The sequence below is a fragment of the Equus quagga genome, chromosome 6, assembly GCF_021613505.1.
Source record: "Equus quagga isolate Etosha38 chromosome 6, UCLA_HA_Equagga_1.0, whole genome shotgun sequence".
Taxonomy (NCBI): domain Eukaryota; kingdom Metazoa; phylum Chordata; class Mammalia; order Perissodactyla; family Equidae; genus Equus; species Equus quagga.
Genome location: NC_060272.1, coordinates 131,309,178 through 131,332,265, shown reverse-complemented (window position 1 = coordinate 131,332,265; position 23,088 = coordinate 131,309,178). Strand labels below are relative to the sequence as shown.

The window sequence follows — 23,088 nt, the reverse complement described above, 5'->3', positions numbered from 1 at the left end:
AGCAAAATTAAAGGTAAGGGATGGGCTTCCAGACAAGTTTATTTGTGCACGGTAGGAGGGGGTAATGGTGGTTGAGGGCCGCATTCTAGGGTAAGGTGCTGGGACCAGGGCTGGAGCAGGGTGCTGAGGGCAGATGCTGGGGCCTGATCAGGGCTGGGGTCACATACTGGGTGCTAAGGCTGGGCTTGGGTACCAGGCTCAGGGGCTACAAGTACTGGGTTCAAGAAATGGACAGGGACTGAGGCCAGGCCCTCAGATCTTGGTCTTCACTTCCCTCACCAGGTTCAGCAGTTTGTCCAATTTTGCGATCTCCACAGCTGGACCTTTCTGCACTTCCTGCCCCTTTTTTTCCTGGGGAGAGGGGAAGTACACATGGGGGAGGCATGATGAGGGATGGGCCACCTCTCCCTGTCCCCCATTGCCTCCTCTGCCCAGCCTGCCCCAGCTGTGCCCTGCCCCTCCCCTGCCCAGTTAGATTCTGGACCTCTGCCTCCCCCGACCCCCACAGGATCCTTCCCCAACTCAGATTGGGTGACACAGGGGCCCAGGTGAGGCCTACAGGAAGCATCCAGCTCTCGCTCTGAACCTCAGACCAACACAGGGTCTGGATGCTGGGAGGAGTGGAGGAAGGTATCCACTTCCTGACCCTCAGAGGAACTAGCCCTTCAAGTCAGGGAGAGCTATAGCCCTGGGAAGAAGTGGGGCCTCTGACCATTGGGACCACCCTTCCCCCAGGACAGTCCCTGGCTGTGTCCTAACAAGGAGCTAAGAGGTGTGTGTTTGCAGATGGAGAGGGCTGTGGAAAAAGCCACAGGTGCTCTCACCTAGTATTCGTACCTAATTCTTCGGAGTGGGGTGCCATTTGGGGCCAGGCTTGCTGTGTCAGACATACCCGGGGAAGGGAGAAAGGATGTCAAACCTAGGAGGGCTGATGGGATATCCCATGTGATTCCAGATGTCCTTGGCTGGGACTGTCCCTCAGAAGAGCAGATCCTGAATTTATGATCCCTCACCCCTGTCTACAGGGCACTATGATGCTTCAGCTGGTAACCTGGGCCCCGAGAAAAAGAGAGTTGGGACACTGGGGTGTATGTCCCTCAAGGTCCTGAGAGCTCCTTGGCAGACCAGCACCAGTCCCATCTTCATTTCTGTCCAGGTGGTGGGGTGTGGGCTAGGCTGGGGCAGCTGCCATTTCCTGCCTTCCCTCTGCTCCTGAATCCCCACCCTGTCGGCCACCTGTCCCCACTGCTCACTGGCACCTGCCCCAGCCTCGCCTGCTGAGGGCCCAGCCTGGGTTTGGCCTGGGCAGTGAGGTGAAGGGAGAGTGCAGGGCCAGCAGGCCCCTTCCTGGCCCCATTCCAGCTGCTGACACTGTGCAGCTCAGATTTCCTCCTGGTGTGACCCCTGCACCTGCTCCCAAATCTGTCTCCCCCTCCCCTTGCAGCCCAGCACTTTTGCCACTGCCCAGCTCAGCTCCTCACTCTCGAGGCAGAACGAAGATGTCTTTTTCTCTCTCTTCCCTCTCTCCCTCTTGAATTAAGCTCATGTTCTCTTCTTGGCCTCACCCCATCCCCCTGGGAATTAGGGGACCTGGCTTTTAATTCCAGCTTTGTCGTTAATTCCTTGCATGACTCTGGGCAAGTCTCTTGCCTTTCTGAGCTTTAGTTTGCCATCTATACAGCAGTTAAGGAAAGATAGTCCTTGCCCTTTGATATGCTGGGCTCTGACACCAATCATGGGAAGCTCCTTGGGCCAGGAAGTCGGGCCTCTGTGGCCAAGGCCTCTTGGGAAGGGCAGGGAGACTGCAGCCCGCAGAGGAGGGGCAGGAGGGATGCCTAGAGGACTTCCTTTTGCACAATCACTTGGCTGCTGACAAGGTCAGATGGTAACTTCATAGGAACTGCCAATCCACCCAAGTAGTAGCCCCCAGCTGTCACCTCCTCAGGTTCTCTGACGCAAGGTACCCATGTCTTCAGGTCCTCAGAAACACAGAGCCTAGCTCTCACAGCTGTGACTGACCCTTGCTCTGAGAGGATTGGGACTGTGGGAGATCCTTGCCTCCCCAGTCAGAGTGGGCAGGGCGAGCCCCCACCCAGATCTACCCCCTCACTGCTGTGTGATGGCTGTACCCCTGCCCCAGGGGGCAACCATGATCCCTCCCACAGGGCTGTCCAGCTCTGTCAGCTCAAGCCTGGGTCTCTTTCCTCACTAAATTAACAGCAGATTTTATCTGTTCCACAAATTGTGCTGCCTCCTTCCCCCTCCTAGAGGCCAACTAGCTGCGCTCTCGGCAAAGAGCTTCAGACCACGCCCGACTCCCCCCATCCTACCACAGCCTCTGGGCCACAGCTGCAGGCGCTTAGCAGCCTTCTGAGTATTTATAGCCAAGTCCACCCCATCCCCCGGCTGGCTAGAATTACAGGCCCGGCCAAACTGCCAGCCCTTGCCTCCCTGGCGTGGTGGGGAATAGACCAGGCCGGCACGAGAGGGATGGCGCGGTGGCCTCTGCCTTGGTAGGGGTGCAGGGGGGCAGGTGTCAGTAGTTGAAAGAGATAGGCCCTGCTGTTGCCTCACACTGTGAGTAAATGCTTCAAATTGCAATTGTACGTCATCAGGGCAACTTGGCCCAGCCCTGATCCTGGCCCCTGAACCTGGCAGAAAGCAAATTCCATTTCCTCTCTTAGCACCCAAGTGGGCAGGACTGGGCTCTGGATTTTTAAGTTGGACTCTTAGCTCTGGATTCTAAGGCTTGGATTCTTAAGTCTGAACTGGGACTCTGAGATCTAGACTTTGAGGTCTGTGGCTCTGGGCTCTGTGGCCTGTATTTGGGATCCTTGGGCTCTAGGCAGGGTCTCCAGATCATCACAGACGCCAGAAAGGAACCAGAGTTCAAAAGGAGGACTGCCTGGCTGCTGACCTAGTTACCCTCTTCACGGCTCATTTCCTCTTGCCTGTGTGCACCCACAGCTCCCAGCTCGGGGACCACTGAAGCTGAAGCCCTGTGCAAGCCCAGCCAATGAAGCAGTGACTAAGCCCCAAGCCCCGCTGCCTGGGTGACCTGGTCCACACCAAATAAGCCAGTGATGCCCACGTGTTTCCCCTAGGCTTCAGACCCATAGAGTCCCATGCCTACCTGATGTCTCTACTTGGGGGCCTACAGGTAACTCAGATTCAGCATGTCAAAACTGATCTCATTGTCTCCCCACAAACCTCCTTCTCCTGTGCTCCTGATTTGGGCAATGACCACCCTTACCTTGGCTCTCCCAAGGCAGAAACCTGCCGGCCACACCCTGGCTCCTCCCCTTTTCCACCCCCACCCCCCCAATCCTGGAGCCTTTCCCTTGGGCAGCAGCCCAGACTCCCCCAGCCTGTACCTTGGGCATCTTGCGCAGGTTGGGTGAGAGCTTGAGGCAGGTGACGTGCCCACGGTCGTCACCCACAATGATGATGGGGTGGATGGGATTGAACTGCACGTGGGTGATCTTGTTCTTCTTTTTGGCCACCACGGGCTGGTTGCAGATGGCCTCGTACTTGTTGATGGACAAGTCAAACACGTGGGTCTGTGGAGAGGTGGGTGTCAGCATGTCAGCACACTCAGGGGTCAGGAGGCCCCTGTCCCCCACCTCAGAGGACCCGCCCCTGGGCCTTCTGGGGAAACCCAACAGAAGCCTGGCACAGTGGGAACTGGAAGCAGGGTGAGAGCAGATTTGTGTCTCTGTTTGTGTTTTTCTTGTGTTTGAGGGAATGAGAATAAAAAGTTCAGGAGAAAATTTAAGTCTATACAGAATTAACAACAACTGCAGCTACTGTGCATTGAGCACTTACTCTGTAGTATTCTCTGCATGAGCACGGTACAGGGCATATCTAGTCATAATCCCCACAGCCACTCTATAGGTGGGTTCTGTTATTATCCCCATTTTATAAACGAGGGGATAGAGGCTAACAGATGAGAGGTGCTCAGACAGTGCTTGCCACGCAAGTGCTCGGCAAGTGTTTGATCTGACTTCTACCACGCCCTGAGTCCAACCCATTAGCAGCTGCTGCCTGGACAGCGAGGTAACATCTGACTGGCCTCCCTGCTTCCATTCCTGCCCTCTCCAGTCCAGCCTCCATGCGGCAGACTGACTGACCTTTAAAAAACCTGAAATCCTCCAAGAGCCTCCCTTGGCACCCTACACAAAACCCAGATCCCTTCCTCTAGATCCCCCACTCTCCACTCTCACCTCACACTCCCTCCTCTTTGTTCACTAGACCCCAGCCAGAACCCCCGGGGCATTTGCAGGAGCTGTTCCCTCCATCTGGAATGCCTCCCCCATCTTCACAGGGCTGGCTCGCTCTTGTCATTCGCTCTCAGCTTGAATGTCACCTCTTCAAAGAAGCTTTCCCTGACCACTCTATCTAAGAGACCACCCAGGCCTTTCCTTTTACGTCACTCTCTTTCTCTCTCTCTTTAAAAATATAACAGCTTTATTGAAATATAACTCACATATTATAAAATTCACACATTTAAAGTATACAATTCCTGGTTTTTAGTATATTCACAGTTATGCAACCATCACCACAACCAATTTTAGAACATTTTCATCACCCCAGAAAGAACCCTTGTGCCCATTAGCCGTCATTCTCCATTTGCTCCCAACAGCCCCGGCCCTGGGCAACCGCAAGTCTACTTTCTGTCTCTATAGATTTGCCTGCTCTAGACCTTTATAAATGGAAGCATCCAGTGCGGGGTCTTGTGACGGGCTTCTGGCACTCAGCGTGTTTTCAGGTTCATCCATGTTGTAGTATGTGTCAGTACTTCACCCCTTGGTATCACTGAATAACAGTCCTCTTGGATGGACCACATTTGGTTCATCCGTTCATCAGGTGATGGACATTTGCACTGTTTCCACTTTTTGGCTATTATGAATAATGCTGCTGCAAACACCATATTCTCTTTGAATCCCTGCCTAGCACCTAACACTATGGGAGTTTTGTTGTTGCTTTCTGTCTCTTTCCCTTCACCGGAGTGTAAGCCCTGTGAGAGCAGGGACCTGATTCACCAGGCCCTAGCCTGGAGCTGGGCACCACAGTTGGTCCTTAGTAAACTCTGTTCAGCAGATGGATGACGGACTGACTGTAGGGTGATGTCTTAATTACCATATTCTCTCCTGGGGTAGTCGCCTCTCGGTTTATATCAAAGTCCATAAGGGAAATGGTTTGTGTCTAAGAATTCTCTCACAAAATGTTTGTTTCTGAGTGTTGCGTAGACCCCTGTCATCTCCCCTTCTCAGACTCAGCTTGCATACTCCCAGGGATGGGGACTTCGCTACCTTTTAGACACTATTTTAACTACAGATCAACTCTGGCTCATAAGTTTTTCCTTACATCAGGCTAGTCCCTGCCACCTTGTCGTTTCCTCCCCAGGACCCTGAGAGAAGATAACTGCTCCTCATGACATCTTATCCCCCACAATGCCCTCTCCTTCAAGGTGACCAGCCCCATTCTCTCCTCAAGACCTCAAGGGATGAATGATTTCTCTTTTGACAGGGCCCTGGGTGGCCTGGCCCTTGAGAATACACAGTCCTTCTGTCCCATCTTCCCTACCTGACCTGGGCACGGGGTGGGCTCTCCAGGAGGGAGACCCTGAGACACCTCATCCTGTCTCCAGTGGGGGCTCAGCAGGGTCAGGAAGGGGGCGCTCACCTTCCCATTGGTGGTGACTGCCGCAAACACAGTAGAAGAGTATGGTGCCCAGGCCACATCGCCCACAGCTGAATTTAGGTCATAGATGAACATCGGGGTCCTGCCAAGGTAGAAGGATGGAGAGCTCATGACACAGAAGGCTCACAGGCCAGGCCCCAGCCCAGGCTGGGCTGAGGGAGGGCATGCTCCTTACTTGATGGTGTGGTCCCAGATCTTCACTGTCCAGTCAGAGCTACAGGACATGAAGACCTTGGTGTGGTATGGGTTCCAGGACACAGCGTCCACTGCCATGTTGTGGGCATCGTAGGTGTCCAGGAATTGGCTGGAGTAGGATTTAGAGCACTAGGGTGGGGGTCAGGGGTCAGGAGTGAGAGAGAGGTCAGCAGCCGTCACTTCCCTGGAGGGTCAGAACCTGAGACTCCTCTTCTGTCCTCACCCCACATCACTGTCACAGCTGAGCTGGGGCCAAGCGGCTGCTCTTCTCACTCTCAACACAACCAGAGAGAGAGGAGGGGCTTAAGGGACTCGGGGCGAAGATTCCAGGCCAGGCAGAAAAGGCCTTCTCTCCCTGAGCCAAGGCAGAGCAGGTCTGAGGGCCCTGGGTGGGGTGTGACCTAGCCTATGCCCAGGCCAAGGCCTGTGGACAGACAGACAGAGCCCTGGGTCCACCCACAGCCCACAGACAGAATCCTCGCAACAGTGATAAACACCCCACCTCGCCCAGGTAAGAGCAGGCGCTGAGCCAGGAGCAAGTTCCAATTTCATGATTTCCCATTGGGTTTCTTGCCCTGACCAGCAGGCCCCTCGCTCCCTTCCTCCAGGAGACAGAGTGAGTGACTAGTGTCTTCTTCCCTCCTGCCTCTCCCATCTGCCATTGGGAAGGAGGGGGGACCTCTTTTGCATTCAGACCAGCTCTGGCTGGGCCTCAGGGGCTCCCGGGAGGCTGTCTGTAATTAACATTCTGAGTCTCTGAGCCTAAGAAAAGCTTGCAGCAGAGCTATTTCTGGATGGACGGAGGTTCAGAAGGACATTCACCTACTAACACTGAGACCTTGCAGAAACTAGCCATGAAGTTCCGTCCTGCCGGCTAGGATGCACCCGGCATTCAGAGAGAAATTTTCTTGTTACCTGGCCTTCAAAGCTCAGCTCAAGTTCAGATCTCCTCCAGGAAGTCTTCCCATAATGTTCCAACTTCCCCAACCCCCACACCCACCTCTACCTCCTCCGCTCCCAGGAAGAGAGGGAGGGCCCCCCGCGGAAAGAGGCCAGGCTGGGCTAAAGTCACCCCGGAGGTCCGTCCTCCCCTTTCCTGCAGTCAGCCCCTCTTCCTGCCGCCCCAGCAGGTCCAGAAATGCATTCTCTTCCCCCAAGAAGACTTCCAGAACTGATGAGCCCTAAGGTCTGTGAGAAGAGGGTCTGTTGAGAACGACGGGCTCCTGGGATGCTCTGATCTAGGCGGCCCTGTAGCGAGCTGGCATAGGGGCGGCCCTGCCTCACCTTGTAGATTTTCCCCTCCTCCGTGCCCACTAGGAACATGTAGTCGATCTCTTTGTGGAAGTCGAAGGCGGTGCCACAGCCTCGGGAGAAGAGGGAGCAGCTTTAGCCTGGTTCTGAGGGAGCCTCCCAGCACCTCCTCTAGCCAGCAGCCCCAGGACAGCCTGAGCCGGGCCCCTGTGAGGGCCGGGGCCAGCCAGGCCAATAGAGACTGGCCCTCTGGCCTGCTGCTGTCCCAGGCAGTCGGGACTCTGCAAACAGCCAGGGCTTCTGCAGACAGGAGTGGGGCCTGGGTAAACAGGGACACAGTCTGCATAAACAGGGTAGGAATTGAGTAAACAGGGACAGGGTCTGGGTAAACAGGGGCCTGATCTGCATAAACAGGGTTGGATCTGCATAACAGCACCTGATCTGCATAAACAGGAACAGGGTCTGCATAAACACGGAGGGTCTGCGAAAGGCCAAGGGCTGGGCTGGGCAGACAGACTCTCCCATTACCCCTTGTCCAGCTCGGCACAGGTGGAGGTAGGAGTGCTCAGTAAGGGGCGGGCCACCATCACTGACCCTCACAGGGCCCGAGTGACCTGGGTAGGCCTCGATGTGCGTTGGTGGGGGGCTCCTACCCACTGTGTGTAGCTGCAACCCCTCAAGACTTTCCGTGGTGCTGCCCTCCACCTTCAGCTTGATGACATCCGTGTGAACCAGCTCACTCTGCAGTCACAGAGGGGTGGAAGAGGGCATGTGGCTTGGGCTGGATCAGCAGGGTTGGGGGTCCCTTTGCCATTCAGTTTCCCCCACTCCTATTTCCACCCCTGCACAACCCCTTCTGGGAAACAGGCACCTTCACAAGCGTCCAAGACACGATCCTGCCATCAGATGACACAGAGAAGAAGTTGAGGTTGTTGTCCATGTCATCCTTCTGCCACTTGACCTGAAATATCCCAAACTGTGAGCTCAGGGACCCTGCTAGGTTGTTGAGTTAGGGCTGTCAGCTGAGCTGGGCTCCCTCAAGAACCCATCTGAGGTTCAGAGCAAGTTCTGGGAGCCCGTTTCCCAGAGTCCCACAATTGGCCCTCCCTCCACTCATCTCTGTCTCTCCCATCCCTCTCTCTCTGACCATCCTGGGGCAGCAGTGCCAGTCAGGACACTGCCCTAACCCATTGGCTCGGCAGTGGGGGTGCCCGATTCCTCCCTGGATTGAGTTCTAAACGCCTGGTTCTAGGGAAGAGGCCGCGGCTCTGGGTTCAACCTCCTCACATAGACAGGGCCTGGAAAGGAAACGGCCCATCAACCAGTTTCCTCGTTTATAAAACAGGAACCATAATAGGACAGGTTTGTTGTAAGGAATAAATGAGAACGTGACTAAGTCGTTAGGTCAGAACATTGCAAATATTGTGTTCGATAAATGATAGCTAATATCCTCATTGTTACCATCATCCTAGGAATTGGGGGGTTCTTTCCCGCTTTTTTAGGGGGTGGGGAGGAGCAGCCCCGCCCCCGCCCTCCTCTTCCAGGCTTGGCCCTTCTCTAGGCAATCTCTTCTCTGTTCCCACCTTCACTTTACCACTAGGTCTAGCTCCCAGAATCTTGCTCCCAAATCTCAGACTTGAGCTGCATTTCTCCATCTGCAAATCAGGGTTAATAATCCCGCCCAACCCATCTTCTCAGGGCTGGAAGCAAACATATGGGAAAGTGTTTTGGAGACAGAGCTGTTGTCTTATGAAGATGACACGCTTGAGGCTCAAGTTTCTGTTGCCAGATGTGGAGGCCCAGCCAAGCCGTGTCCTGGAGAGCTGGGGCGGGGCTGGGCACCCAGAGCTTTCCATTCTTCAGTTCCCTCCAGACCTCCCATGCTGGGACCACCGTCCCTTCCCCTGCCACAAGCAGAGGCCCAGTGAGGGATGACAGGAACCCAGTGTCACTGCCTGTAACCACAGCTGTCACCATGGCTGTTGAGGGGTGTGGTGAGGGGGAGAATGGACTGCCCCTCCCCAACCACCCCCCAGGCCTGCTGATCAGAGCTCACGAGGGCAGGCCCGGTCCTGCCCGGGCCCGTCTGGGCAGCCAGCTGTTTTGCACTTTTGCTGGGGGACCTGTGAGGCACAAGTCAGAGCCGCCCTGATGCTGAGACCACTTCCGCCTCTGTGTAAAGGTAGTCCCTTTAAAGCAGAGAGGGGACAGGGGGTGTCAAAGGCCAGGCTGTAAGAGGCGCTAGGGAGCTGCAAAGGGAAGTGTTTAATGAGCAGCCGCCAGCACACATGGAAATTGTATTTCACACCCCACTTAGCAGCCTAATGCCCAGTGGGGGGTGGTGTGTGTATTTGCAAGTGAGTGTGTATGTGTGTGTGTGCAAGTCCCACACGTGCTCCTGGGGTGAGGGTGGGAGGGTACGAATATAAGAAGGGGCAGGCGGTAAGTGGAGTTAAGCAAATGAATGAATGCCCAGGAGCAGGTGTAGGGAGGAGATGGAGCCTGCCTCATGGATTCCTTCTCTTCTGCCTTATCTGATTATGGCAGACCTGCCGGCTGCAGTCTCTGCGCATATATCCTTCCCGCTCCCTTCCCCAGTGTGGCACAGAACACCCCCCTACACACCACAGAGTGTTGGTGGTTGGGGCTTCACAGTGGGGCTTGAACAGGACCGGGACACCCAGATGGGCTCCTTGGGGAGCAGCCTGTGCCATGGGACAGGAAGCCATCCCCTCAGAATGGACAGTTCTCTCCCTGGCTCTAAAACCTTCCATAGCTCCCCGCCACCAACAGAACAAAGTCCTTCTGCCCCAGCTGGGCATGTGAGATCCAAAACAACCCCCAGGTCTCTGCCACAAGAAGGCCCTAGGCGCTGATGTCTCTGGCATCTCACTCACCAGCCCCGTTCTCCTTCAAGCTCTGGGCTTCTACAGCCAACTGCTGTAGGACACCTCCTCTGGCTTCTTGGATTAACTTCTGGCCAAACCTTTTCCTCTTCTGCCATTTCCCACCTCTGTGGATGCCCAACTGGGCCCCCCAAACCAGAGTGCCGGGCAGCATCACCCGTTCTTCCCTTTTCCCACATCTGGTGGGTGGTTTCCTTCTACTGGCTGCGCCGCCTCGACAGCTCTCAGCTGTCTTCTCATTGCCATCTCCCCTCCCCCTGCCGGAGCTCAGGCTGCAGCCAGAGGCTGTCTCTATGACACAGCCATGCCTGCGAGTCTTCTCTGCCCCAAACCCCCTGATGGTTGGGCAGCGATTTTCAAACCAGGCTGGGGGAGCTCTTAGGAGCCTGTGAAAGCCCCTCAGGGGACAGGGGAGTGGGAGCAGGGACCTCAAGCAAGCAGGATGCAGATCCCAGCAGAGCGGCTCCACTCCCATCTTTTTACTCTATGGGCTCCGGTACTAACACATCACTTGAAACTAAGCTTCCTACTTGCTAGAGAAGCACACTCAGGACTGGGGGCCTCTGCTTTGTTCAGGTCCTGCTCCCCCTCCCCATCTCTCATACTGTGCCTCAAATGATGTGTCATTTCCTAGCAGGCCACTCTGCTGATGCCCCTGTGTCATTGCACATGTGACCACGCTGTACTCTTCTTCGTCTAAGTAATGTGTCCTCAGCCCTCAACATTCAGCTCAGGTGTTGCTCCCTCTAGGAAGACCTCTCTGGCTCTCCTGCCCCTGCTCCCCATCTCGGACAGTCTGGACACCCCCCTCAGTGCCCCCAGCAGCCCTCTTTAGCACTTAGCATACTGCCCTGTCCTGCTCAGCCTGTGGCTGTGGTTATGTCCCCACCAGGAACTCCAGAGACCAAGCCCTTAGCAGCTCCCAGAGGAGCAAAGAAGGAAGAGCGACTGAACAGGCATGACCAGGTGGAGGCGTGAGGAAGGGGAGGGAATGAGAGGGAAAGAAGGGGACCGAGGAGACAGGCAGGCCCACCCATCTCACAAGCCATGATTCCAGCCAAGAACTTCGAGTGTTTGGTTTTGCAAAGGCAGCAGCCCTGTGGGAGAGCAGAAGGCCACCTCCATCCAGGTGGGCTCCAGTCTCCCCGGCACCGGCCCAGTGAAAGGGATCATTGTCTTCTGCCTGCCCCATTTCTTTCCCTAACCTGCGTGCGATCTGATTCAGAGAACATGGCAGAGTGGGCGTTGGGTGGTCGGCCTCGGCCCCTCGCCCTCTTCTGGGCTTGAGGAGGGTGGTCAGGCCAACCAGAGATGCACAATGTTTGGCCCTGGGCTGTCTGAGCTGGGAGAGCTGGGGCAGGACTGGTGCTGGTTCAGTATGATCAAAGTGGGTCTTTTGGGGCCGGCCTGGCAGTGTAGTGGTTAAGTTTGAGCACTCTGCTTCAGTGGTCCAACGTTCGTGGGCTCAGAGCCAAGGCACAGACCTACACGTGGTTCATCTAGCCATGCTGTGGTGGCACCCCGCATACAAAATAGAGGAAGATGGGCACAGATCTTAGCTCAGGGACAATCTTCCTCAAGCAAAAAGAGGAAGATTGGTAACAGATGGTAGCTCAGGGCCAATCTTCCTCACCAAAAAAATGAAAGAAAGAAAAAAGTGGGTATTTTCTCCTCTCCCTGGGCTTTAAAGTCTCTGCAGTCATCCTCCCCATGTCTGGAGACCTCTGTGTGCCCAGAGGATAACTAGGCTTTTCAGAGAAGCGGACTCCAGAGGCTGCAAGCTCTGGCCCTGCTTTGGTGAAGCGTGGGGGGAGGGCATTTAGGGGGAGGGGGTGCCTCCCTCCCTGTGCCCTGGCTCTGGGCAAAGGATGAAGCTGAGAGCCACCATGTCCCCTGTGTCTGGACAGTCCTCCCTCTGCTCATGCCTGTCTGGCAGCTGAGAGCCAGTGCCTGGGGCAGGTGTCCGCATGACTCAGCTTAGGGCCAGGAAGGCAGGGGTGCAGAGGGGGAAGAGAAGACAGAGGCCCAGCACTGCCTGACGAGCCCAGAGGCCTTGGGCCACTTGAGGCAGAAATCCATCCTTAGATTCTCCCAGACCTGCCCGTGGGGTAAGGATGCACAGCCTCAGAAGGAGGAGGACGTTAAGAACACAGTGAGGGAGGGCCTGCAAAGCCAGAGCTGAGAGGGAAACTGTGAGATCCATGCCCAGTGCACGAAGATGGGAGACACAGAGTTGGGGTGAAACCCAGGCACATTGTCCAGGAAATGGCCCCATTCTGTGCCTTTCTGGAGAAGAGGGGTACACAGAGAAGCCCCAGGACAGACCTTACCTACCAGGCCTTACAGCCCCCCCAGAGGGTAGACAACTGGCAGACCCCACCCCTGTCTGGGAGTCCCCTAAATCTAGCCCAGGAGACAGAGGAGAGCCCCTGTGGGGAGTGGAGGAGCCCAGAGACGGGGAACTGAAGCCCTTGAGACACTCAGCAGAGGCCTGTCAAGCCCTGGAGTCTTCCAGCCACAGGCTCTGAGTCACCGATCACCAGCCCTAAGAGGTCCTCAGCAGACAGATGGGCCTCCTGATGGGAGCTCTGGGCAGCAGAGCCCAGCTCTTACTGCAGATGCGCTTACCTCCTGATTCTCGCCTGCTGCCCCTCTCTGCCCCTTCTTGCACCCAGCCCCTTGGCCTCTAAGCTGGTACTTGTCATCCCCACCGCCTTGCCCGTGGCCTCTCCTCCCCCAGCTCCCTCCTCCAGTGGCTCCCAGGCCCACTGGCTACTCATCCATACCCACTTCTCCCATCCTGGTTGGAGGCTGACCTGCCACACAGGGTCCGTGTGCTTGCCAGACTTGGCCGAGCTGCGGAAGGAGGGCTGGGAGTGGGGCTTCTTGAGGTTGTAAATGGCCACGTTGCCATCGTAGTGGCCCACCACCACCAGGTAGGGGTGGTCCACGTGCATGTCCAGACACATGATGCCGCTCTCGCTGCTGAAGATGTATTCAGGGAAGCTGGGATTCTTCATGCTGTAGAGCAGCAGCATGCCCCGGCTCTGCTTCATGAAGTCATCTGCCTCCAGGAAGATGGGCAGCTGTGAGTGGAGGATCCAGCTTCCCCTCTGGGAAGCCCCTGTGCCCCTCCCCCATCGCAGAGACAAGCCCTGCCCTGCTCTGCCTCTGTCATAGAGCATGGGATTCCTCTCTGGACTTCGTCCTCTCTGTCTGTGAGATGGAATCATGAGACTTGGCCTACCCCTTCTCAGGGTTCATGGAAGGATCCAAGAGATAAGGTGACCAGGCTTATCTGAGGACAGACAGCCATTCTCCCTATTTTCTCTGGGGTACAAGAAAGGGGGATGCAGGCTCAAAGGGTTGCTAGGTGAAGAATGTGTGTGGGTTTGGGAAGAAGCAGCATTCTCAGAGATGCCTGGCCCAGGGGCAGGTTGCTGTCCTTAGATGCCTGGATAATGCTCATGTGTCCCCCACCCCCAGCCAAGGACAGGGGTTCAGTTTGGACTAACACGGAATTGTCTATATGAGTCTCAAATTCCCCGCTTGTGGGCATCTTCCCATACCCTCTGGCCCCACAGTCCCCACTTGCAGCCTGAACCCTAGCTCTAGGATGCTCCCAGGATTGAGAAGTCCCAGACTAGCCAGTCAGGCTTCCACAGGCCACAGTCCCATCCTTCTGGCCAGGGCACAGATTTGGTGATCAACAGTGGAGCACCTGGCAGACATGGCAGTGCCCGCCCCATGTCAAGAGGGTGCCTCCCACTCTTTCTTTCATTCTCTGCACATCCTGATAAGGTAGTCACCGAACAGAATCCAGCCCCAGCCTTGAGTCCAGCTCTCCTGCCACCAGCCCAGGACCCTTCCCAAGCTCAGAAAACCAGAGCTGGCAAGGTGGAAGGTAGAGCAGCCCCCATTTGGGGGGGGCCCTATTATGCTAAGGCTGCTCTTTAGCTGAGATGAGGGCCCTCCCCCTGACACAGTGGTCAGGAAGGAAAATGATTCTGCTTTGGGGAAAGTGAGCCTCTTGCCAAGAGGAGGAGCTGGGGGGCTTCCAGTTGCCCTGGAGCCAAGTCTGGTCACCCTGGGCCTGGCACTATCTCAAAGCCAGTAGGGAGCCGGCCTTGAGGTGGGGGTGGGGAGCTGGCAGAACCTCACCCCATGGGGCTCCAGAGTGGGCCCCAAGGGCTAACTCTTGAATGGGGAGATCTGCAGCTGGCTGGGCTCCCACCCAGACCATGAAGGGCTTGAACCGGGCAGTGTGACTGTTGCTTGTAGCTCCTTTTGTTCATCACACAAATCCTGAGCACCTGACCTGGGCCTCCCCCTAGGCTGGACCCTGGCAGGGACAGGGACACTCGACTCAAGATGTGGGCTTGCCCTCAGCAGCCCCCGATGTGATGAGAGAGCCAGGCCCTGCAGCTGAATGAGGCAAGCCCCTCGTCTGACTGCCAGGCCAGAGGTGAGCTGTTAGTGCCCTTGATGTCCAGTCTGTCCTTGATGCTGGCCAAGGCTGCAGAGGGTGAGTGGGTGGGCAAAAGAGTGGATGAAAGGGTGGCTAGGTGGGTGACCGATGCTCAGGCTGAGGACTCAGATCTCTGCTTCCTGCACCAAGGGGCAAAAGTGGGCATGATCCTCACTCTTGCTCTCATTGTGGCACTGGACCTGTCCCCTTGAGGAGCAGCAGTGATGGCTCACTTTCTCTAGACAGACTCCAAGCACCCCGTGCCCCTGCCTGGGCACACAGAGCCTTCATGACCAGTGAAATCAGGAAAGGAGGGCAGGAGACCCTAGGCTGGCTTAGCAACTCTGGAATGAGGACATGTCTGACCTACTCACAGAACCAATGGGTCTAGAAGCTGGACTTATGGCCCCTGATTTTATAGATGGGCAAATGGAGGCCAGAGGGGAGGAGTGGTGTGCCCAGGAGCATGAGACCCATCACATGGTGTTTGCCACGCCCTATGTCCTGTTTATAGCTGAAATTACCACCGCTCAGAGTAACGGCACTAATCCGGTCGTTACACGGAGGTGGAGAAAGGAGGGGGAAGGGGCGTCAGACCTACTAGGGTGGTGGCGGCTGGCAGAGCAGACCCAATCCCTCTAGAATCTGGACTGGAGACTGTGTAAGGGGCCTGGCAGTCAAGCATGGTAAGAGGAAACTTCTGGCAGAGAGAAGCATAGATTTCATGAGACAGGGACACAGAGAGCACCAATCCCATGAAGGCCTTAGCTCCTGCCTTAGCTCCCGCCTTAGCTCCCAGGCCACAGGCGTCCTGACAGTGAGCCTGCCTGTCTGAACCTGGCTCCAGTGGTCTCTGTTACTTGCAACCAAATGAGCCCTCCCGGCATAAAGATCACAGCTTCTAAGCATGGCTAGACTATGTGTTTGCTGAATTCCAGTTCAGGGCTCTGTCTGCCAAACGGCACCAGGAAAGCAGAGAAAATACTCCTTTAACTAGGGGCTTCCTCTCCACTCCATCTTATTCTATGATCTTATCCCTGACTCCAGGGGCCCCTGTGAGACCTCACTATTCTGTTCTCTAGGTATACCCAGTGTGACATCACAGCCCAAACCTCCAACAGTCCCAGTATGACATCATCATCCTGTCTTCCAAAAGTCCTAAAATGACATCACTACTCAGACCACCAATGGTCCCCACATGATAGCATCACTCAGGCTACCAGCAGCCTAGTGACATCATTTCCCAACTCTCCAACATTCCCAGCACGATATCACCAGCTAGGTCACCAGCAGTCCTGGTATGACCTTGGCATCAAGGTCACCCACAGTGCTTCAGTTCTCTGTGAGGCTAGAATCCCAGCAGGCTCAGGGCTTGCAGAGCCTCAGTCCCTGGGCCCTGGGGCACTTTTTCCTGAACCCCGCAAACTCCCTGGCACCTCAAAGCAGGACTGGAGGGTCCAGTGACACAGATGGGAGCCCCCACCCCCACACTCCATTGTATAGGGAGACAGAGACTCTGAGGTCTGGGGCAGCAAAGGAATTCCAGGTTCCTCCAGGCCACAGGATTTCAGTAAGTATGTGTCTGGGTAGAAGGGAAGGAGGAACAGAGGAAGGGAAAGAGGGAGGGAGGGGAAGAGAGAGAGACCACCTCTCTGTGACCCTGAGATAGGAGTGAGGTCTGCAGCCTGACCTTAGCTCCCCTGCTCCATTTTCTGTTTTGCCCTTCTCCAGGAAGGCTTCCAGACCATTCAGCCCCCAGACTCTCTCCTCTGTGAGCGCCCCCCCATGAGGAACTCCTCTACCTGTGTCTCATTATTCTGAGTGGTCGTGAGCAGGTCTTTTCCTTAGCCTGCCGCCAAAGGATGGAGTGAGCGTGGCCTGGCGTGGCCCAGCAGGCTTGCTCTCTCCAGAGAAGGGCTGCCCCCTGCTAACCCTCATCTCCTGGATAATCTCTAAGGCCTCCCTGCCTCTGATCTTCAGTGATGCACAAGATTTTGGGGAGGAGAATCAACCACCTACTAGAGCCTGATCTGGCAGTTCTTGGAAAGCCATGGTCTCACGGGAGGGGAGACTTAATTCCACCAAAGACCACAGCTCTCCCTGCCCTCAGCTCCCTCTGCTGGGGCCCTGGCAGAGTAGTGCCCAGTGAGGAGCACGGATGGATGTCCTCTCGAACTTGCAACCACCAGTGGGGGCCTCGGCCCCACAGCTCCACCACTGTCCTGCAAGTAACAGATTGTTGGGGGCCACTTTGGAGAGTTCTGGCTGTCAGGAGAAGCCTGGGCTCCTGCTCAGGGTTCCAGGAGGGACAGGCAGGCAGAGGGCACGTTGGGGCATCAGGCTAAAGCCAGGTCAGTGGTCAGAGGGAAGTGGATGCCAAGCTGCAGAGACAAGGATACCAAACCAGCCTCGGACAGTGGCTTCCTCTTCTCTTACGGTGGCATCCAGAACGAGTCCAGCCCAGGGCTGGCTCCAATGCAGCTATTTAACAACTCCCTCATTGAGTCGTGTAAGAGGCACTGGGAGGGGGTCTGTGGTAGGCAGAATAATGGTCTCCCCAAAGATGTCCGTGTCCTAATCCCAAGAACCCATACATGTGTCACTTTGCACGACAAAAGAGATTTTGCAGATGTGATTAAGTGAAAGACCTTGAGATGGGAGATGATCCTGGATTATCCGGTGGACCCAGGGTAATCACAGGGCTCCTTGTAAGGGAAAGAGGGAGGCAGGAGAGTCAGAGAAGGAGATGTGACAACAGAAGCAGATGTCAGAATGATGCAATTGCTAGCTGGAAGCGGGCCACGAGCCACAGAATATGGGCAGTTTCTAGAAGCCAGAAAAGGCAAGGAAATGGGTGTTCCCCTAGAGCTTCCAGAAGGAATGAAGCCCTGCTGACACCTGATTTTTGCTCCGCGAAACCCATTTTAGACTTCCGAACTCTAGAGCTGTAAGATAACGACTATGGATTGTTTTCAGCCATCCTGTTTGTGGTAATTCGTCGCAGCAGCCACAGGACATTGTTATAGTAGGCATTCAGGGAAGGTTGACCCAAACTCTACTTTTAGGAGTCAGAGGGAGAGGACCTCATAGACGGCCCTTTTTCCTGGGATGGTTTGGAAGTAGTCCCTCTAGAAGTTAGGGCGGGTGGAGCAACGATCCTCAGCTGTTCTGATGACACTAATGAACCCTCCCTTATTTTCCCATGCCCCAGCCCTACTATCTTGGACTCCAGGAACAGAAATGCCCCTTGGGTTAGGATTTCCATAGTTTCCAAAGGCAGGGGACTAGCCCAATCTGCCCCAAGAAAGGGCATCAGTCCTAGAGGGTTCCTGATGTCCGGCGGGGCCCAGAGGCCATGGTGCCAGACTGGGTTCCGCTTCCCAGGAAGCTGGGCTTTTCCAAGCACTGTCATCTGAACAGAAGTCATATTTAAACAGTGTGGGAAATAAGAGCAAGGCCTTGGAGACAGAATACATCAAGCGGGACATTTAATTTGATTTAGGGAAAACGAGGCAAACATTTGAGAACCTAAATAACTAACCAGTAATTAAACTCACGATGGGAATGCCCTCGCTTACAACCCGGCGAGCGTGGTGGCCTTTATGGACTGTATTTACAAAGAGACCTGACAACATAATTAGTCCTGTAAATTTTACGCAGCCTGCAGCCGAGGAGTGATGGATTTTGTGTGTGGAGGATGAACGGGGAGAAATGAGGTGGATGAATTTCCATTTTCGGTAAATGAAATTAACACTGCTTAATTAGCAAAGCTGACAAATAAATGATCAGGAAAGATTTAAATCCCTACAATCGTATCTTTGGCATGGGCAGGCTCAGGGACGGGCCAGGATGTGGTGGGACAGAGTGGGAACAGGTCGAGTGCTGGGACTTAGGGCCTGACTCTGGCCCTTTTCTGAGGGTGCTGCCCCCCGAGGGAGGCTGGGCTGAGGGACAGCTGGCTCCTCTGCCTTCCAAGACACGGCCCACTGGGAAGCTTCCTCCCCATCTCCTGTGACCACATAGGGTTTCCAGGATCTGTTCCATCATCCCTGCCCAACAGACCATGAGGAGTCCCCATTTCCCGGCTATGAACTGGCTAATGGGCTGGAAAGGACCCCTTCAGTGCAGCAGGCTGACATAATTACATCCCAGCTTTGCCCCCGGGGCCATCTCTTCCTGGACCAGCTTCCTCTGCCTCCCAATGTTCTTCCATCTGCTTTCGCCTGCTGACGGCCTCTTTCTCTACTCTGGGGAGACGTGGAGCCTGGCCCTCGGGGGCACCCCAGTCTCTGCCCTGGACGCAGCCTGCTATGCCCACCACCTGGTACCCAGCAGCCCCAGAAGGGAGACAGGTACGAAGGATTCTGTGCTGTTTCAGGCAACTGCCTGGACCCCCTTTCCCACCTCTTGCCCCTGGCCTGGCTCTAGCCAACCCGCCCTGTCCCCAAAATAGGAGACTGGCCCCAGTCCTTCCTAGGGTACATGCCTACCCCCGTCAAAGTCTTATTTGGCTGGGTCACAAAATAAATGTCTGGGAATTCTGGGCTGGGCTCATCAGGGTCAAACCCAACAGCAAACCCAAATCCTCACTCAGCATTTGTCTACATGAGGCAAAGTCTGATGCTGGGAGGCTGGCATCTGGGAGCTTCCAAAGACAGTGTGATGGATGCTGACGAGCCAGCTGCTCCTTACAGTGGCCCCATCTGGTAACAAGGGTGCCCTTTGCCTGCTTCAGCTTTGCCCTCTTTCTTCCAGGGAGGTACCTGGCACTCAAGAGCACAGGACTCCCAGAGGCAACCTCAGCAGTGAGTGCAGGGGTCCTTCTGCATCCCAGCCCTGCCCGGCTCTGCTCAGGCCTCTGCAGAGTGGGACCGAGATATGCAAGCTCTGGAGAACAGAGGCTGTCTGAAAGCTGGTTAGCTCGCCTGCAAGTGACAGCAACAGCAAATACCACCGCACCACCACAATGAGAGAGGCTGCTGCTCTCTGAGAGTCAGTAGGGGCTCGTCTGATTCCCCTCTGTCCTCACAGCCCCCTCTCTCGGCGAAGGCCCCCCAAGGGACCTGCAGGAAAGCTGGGGGCCAGAACGACAGACAATCAGGGATGATTGTCCTTTCCGTGTGGGTGGTTCCCACAGCTCACAGGGCACGTCTGCTGCCTTTCTTTCCAGTGTGCCTCACAGCAGCCCTGGGATAGAGAGCTGGCAGGTGTCAGTCTCTCTACAACACCAATGAGGGAACCACGGCTCAATGAGGCTTCTGGCCCCAGGTTGCAACACTGGGGAGTGACATGCCAGCCAGAAGGTCTGCAGCTGACTGTGGCACCACCCAGGCATGTGGATGTGGCTGAAAGGACCAACAAAGGACAAAGAGACCCTTCCTGGGCACATGCCTGCCCAAAGGAGGCTGCAGGGGCTTGGGAGTAAATGAAATCAGGCTTGGGGTCATCTATCCTTGGGGGGGTGGTTACCCTTCTCCGCTGCTCCTGGCTAAGGCTGCCCCCACGGAGTCTCCACACAACTCCAACCAGCCGACCCTGCTCTGGCCCTGGGTGGGAGGAGGACGGGACTGGAGCTGAAGCCAGTTCTCCCCCCTGCTGGGGAGCCCCCCACACCCCCACCTCAGTGCTGGGCAGAGAGCCTGGGCTGAGAGCAGCCTCGTAGGGGAGTCCACACCCACTCCTGGGAGGGCCTGCCCAGCCCCCAGGCCCTGTTCCAGGACCAGTAGCTGCAGCAGAGAAGGAGGAATGTGCTAGTTCCCTGCCAAAGGGGGAGGGTGCTTCCCACTTGGCAGCAGCCCACCTAGAAGCAGGGACACAAAGCGGGCATTTAGGGCATCCTCAAAGGCGGCCCAGACCGCGAGACCGGGAGCAGCTCCAAGGCCTCCTCCTTGAGAGGAATGACAAACACCAACTCCTCCTTGCCTACCCGCCCCCCCGTCCTCCACCCTGGTCAAAGAATGGGCTGGGCGGGCAGGCGGTCTGAGGGGCAGAGACCAGGAGCTTGTATGCCTGCCAGCCAGCAGCAGCTTGGAGAATAGAAAGGTTTTTCTGTTCGCAGAAGCTGGTGCTCCCAGCCAGAGAACAAGCTGTTAGCCTGGGGAGCTGCGGCTAACGCGAAGTGTGGGGCCCTCTCCCGTTAGTAAGGGGGATCGTCCAGGCCAGTGGGGAGGCAGGGGCTTCGGCAGGGACCAAGGAACATGAAGGGAAAGCAAATCCACAGTTACCAAGGTGCTGCCTCCTGCTGGGTGGACTGGCAGGGCCGGCAACACCCTGAGCGACAGTGGTCTCCCAGAGCTTGGGTCCAAGGCATGGACAGCAAGCTCTACCCCTGCCTGCTCCGGGGCCTGACCAGGAAACACTCCTCCCTCATCCCTCGCCAGGTCTGCTCCAGTCTACCTTCACAGGCCTTTCACACCAGCTTCTCCATCCCTACTCCACAGTCGGAGTTCACACCCTGCCATCCCGCCTCGGGACGCCTCACGTCTCCTGACTGGTCCCCTAGCCTCCGGTCTCATGCCTGCAATTGCCTCCTGCACTGGCTGTGTCCCTGCCCTCTTCAAATTCCTCCAGGGGTTTCCCTTCAGGAGAAGATCCAGGCTTCTTGGAATGGCTTACTACGCCCCCTGGGGGCTACCCTGGCCCAGCAACCCTTCCTTTCCTCCCTCTGCATACGCTGGCCCCTCTGCTGGAAGTGTTTTCCTCCTCCTTCTTCACCATAGTAACTCCTTAAAAAAGGCTCCTTTTGGCATATTTCCTCACCCAGCACTAATTGCTGGTGTGACTGTCGGTCTTCCCCATTAGACTGTGTGCCCCCTGAGGGCAGTGACTCTCTCCTAGTCATCTTTGTACACTTCACACCTGGCAAAGAGCTCTGCGCTGAGTAGGTACTTAGTGTTTGCTGGTTGAGTGAGCAAATGAATGAAGAGCCAGATCACTTACAGGAGCCATGTCCCACTGCAAACAGATCGTTGTACTTTGGATTCCTGCAAAAGAAATATGAACCCATTGGCCCAGGAAATGGACATGGCTCTCCCATGGACACGGATTTTCCCGTGAACACTGGTGCCTCACTACACTGCAGACGTCTACTGTCGACCTTACAGACCTGGGCTGATCCCACAATCCCAAAAGAATCCCAGTCCCATTTTTTTTCCACAATGCTATGTGTCACCCTCAGGGTGGCTAAGCGCAGTGGAAGTGCCCTGCTCAGGGCTTGGCACCCTGCTGGCGCTCAGGGTTCTTCCGGGGTGCTGCCATGTCTATACTCACCAGCAGAGGGCGGTGACGGCCAGGCGCTTGGCTTTGTCATTTTGGAACTTCCAGAGCGGCAGCAGAGTACCCTCCTGGTCCCGGTATTCGTCAGCAGCATCCTCGTAGTACTTAAAATCTTAAATACACGCAGCTGAGTCAGCCCTGAGACGGCCACTTTATGACAAATCCAGGTCTGCCACTTTCTGTCTTTACCTCCTTTGTCCAAAACAATGAAGCTCTTTGTGTTTCAGAGTGGGAATAGTAATAGTGCCTATCTCAAAGGACTATTGTGAAGATTAATTGGGTTAATATTTGTAAAGTACTTAGAAAAATACCTGGCACAAAGTAAGCACTCTATGTATGTTATTGTTACTGTTATCGTTGTGGTTGGAGGTAAATTACAATAAAGCCACCATGTCCACAGAGATAAAGTCCTGGGTTTGCCCACCTGAACTTGAGTTCTCTCCTGCCCTAAATTGTCCCTGCCTCCCGTTTCCTCTAACTTAGGTAGAAGCCCCATCTATCCTTCCACTTGTCTGAACCAGAAACCTAGATATCCTTGACTGCTCTCTTTCCATCATCTCTCATATTTTCCTTCTGGTTATCTTTTTAATCCATTCACTTCTCTCCAAACCCATAGCCACTACTCAGGTTCAGGCCCCAGTAGCCATGGCTTGGATTATTACACCATCCTCCTAACTGGTGTCCCTGCCTCCGGTGACTCCCCCTCCAGTCCACGTTCTACAGAGCTACCAGCGTGAGAACCAATAAATCACCTCACCACATACCTCCTTGCCCCACTGAAAACCCCTCGATGGCTGCCCTTGCACAGGGCACCCCGGTCAAACCACAGCTCCAGGCCCCTGCTTCTGTGTCATTTCCAGCCAGCTGTCCACATACCCTCTACATCAAATAGTGTCTGAAATGTCCTGCTGCTCCATCTTCCGGGCAAACTCCTACTCACTCCAGATCCAGCTCAAACTCCTTCTCCCCCGTGAGGCCTTCTCTCTCTTGGTGAGCAGAGTTCATTGCTTCCTCCGTTCCAGCCCTGTGCCTCTCCTCTACTGAAACATCTGTCACACTGTGTCGCTTCTATTTATCCTTTTGCCTGTCTCCCTCGTCAGACAGCTCCTGGAGAGCAGGAAGCATATTAGATTCATCTCTGGGCCCACAGTGCCTAGCACAGGGCCAGGCACAGAGCAGACCCCCAATGACTGTTCAAAGAATGCAATGAAATAAATCAGAAGTGAATTGGTTCTAGTCTTCTCTCCAACCAAGGGTGATCCATTAGAAAATGAATCCTCTCATCTAACA

General features: G+C 55.4%; 1 protein-coding gene across 6 annotated transcripts in view; it reads right to left on the bottom strand.

Moving 5' to 3' along the window:
• Nucleotides 1–21: 21 nt before the first annotated feature.
• Nucleotides 22–23,088, bottom strand: part of DNAI1 (dynein axonemal intermediate chain 1) — a 56,596-nt gene continuing 33,529 nt past the window's right edge. For 2 of the 6 annotated variants that reach the window (XM_046664706.1, XM_046664708.1), the window contains 10 exons: nt 21,793–21,910; nt 21,463–21,506; nt 12,872–13,119; nt 8,021–8,110; nt 7,803–7,890; nt 7,183–7,262; nt 5,879–6,027; nt 5,686–5,785; nt 3,375–3,560; nt 22–351 (listed from right to left, as the gene is read on the bottom strand). In XM_046664706.1, coding sequence (XP_046520662.1) covers nt 253–351; nt 3,375–3,560; nt 5,686–5,785; nt 5,879–6,027; nt 7,183–7,262; nt 7,803–7,890; nt 8,021–8,110; nt 12,872–13,119; nt 21,463–21,506; nt 21,793–21,910 — 1,202 coding nt within the window. In that variant the 3' untranslated portion in view covers nt 22–252. Of the gene's footprint in view, nt 352–949; nt 1,052–3,374; nt 3,561–5,685; nt 5,786–5,878; nt 6,028–6,898; nt 7,087–7,182; nt 7,263–7,802; nt 7,891–8,020; nt 8,111–12,871; nt 13,120–21,462; nt 21,507–21,792; nt 21,911–23,088 lie in introns of those variants that run through there. The other 4 variants (XM_046664707.1, XM_046664709.1, XR_006889106.1 and 1 more) reach the window with 4 other exon arrangements.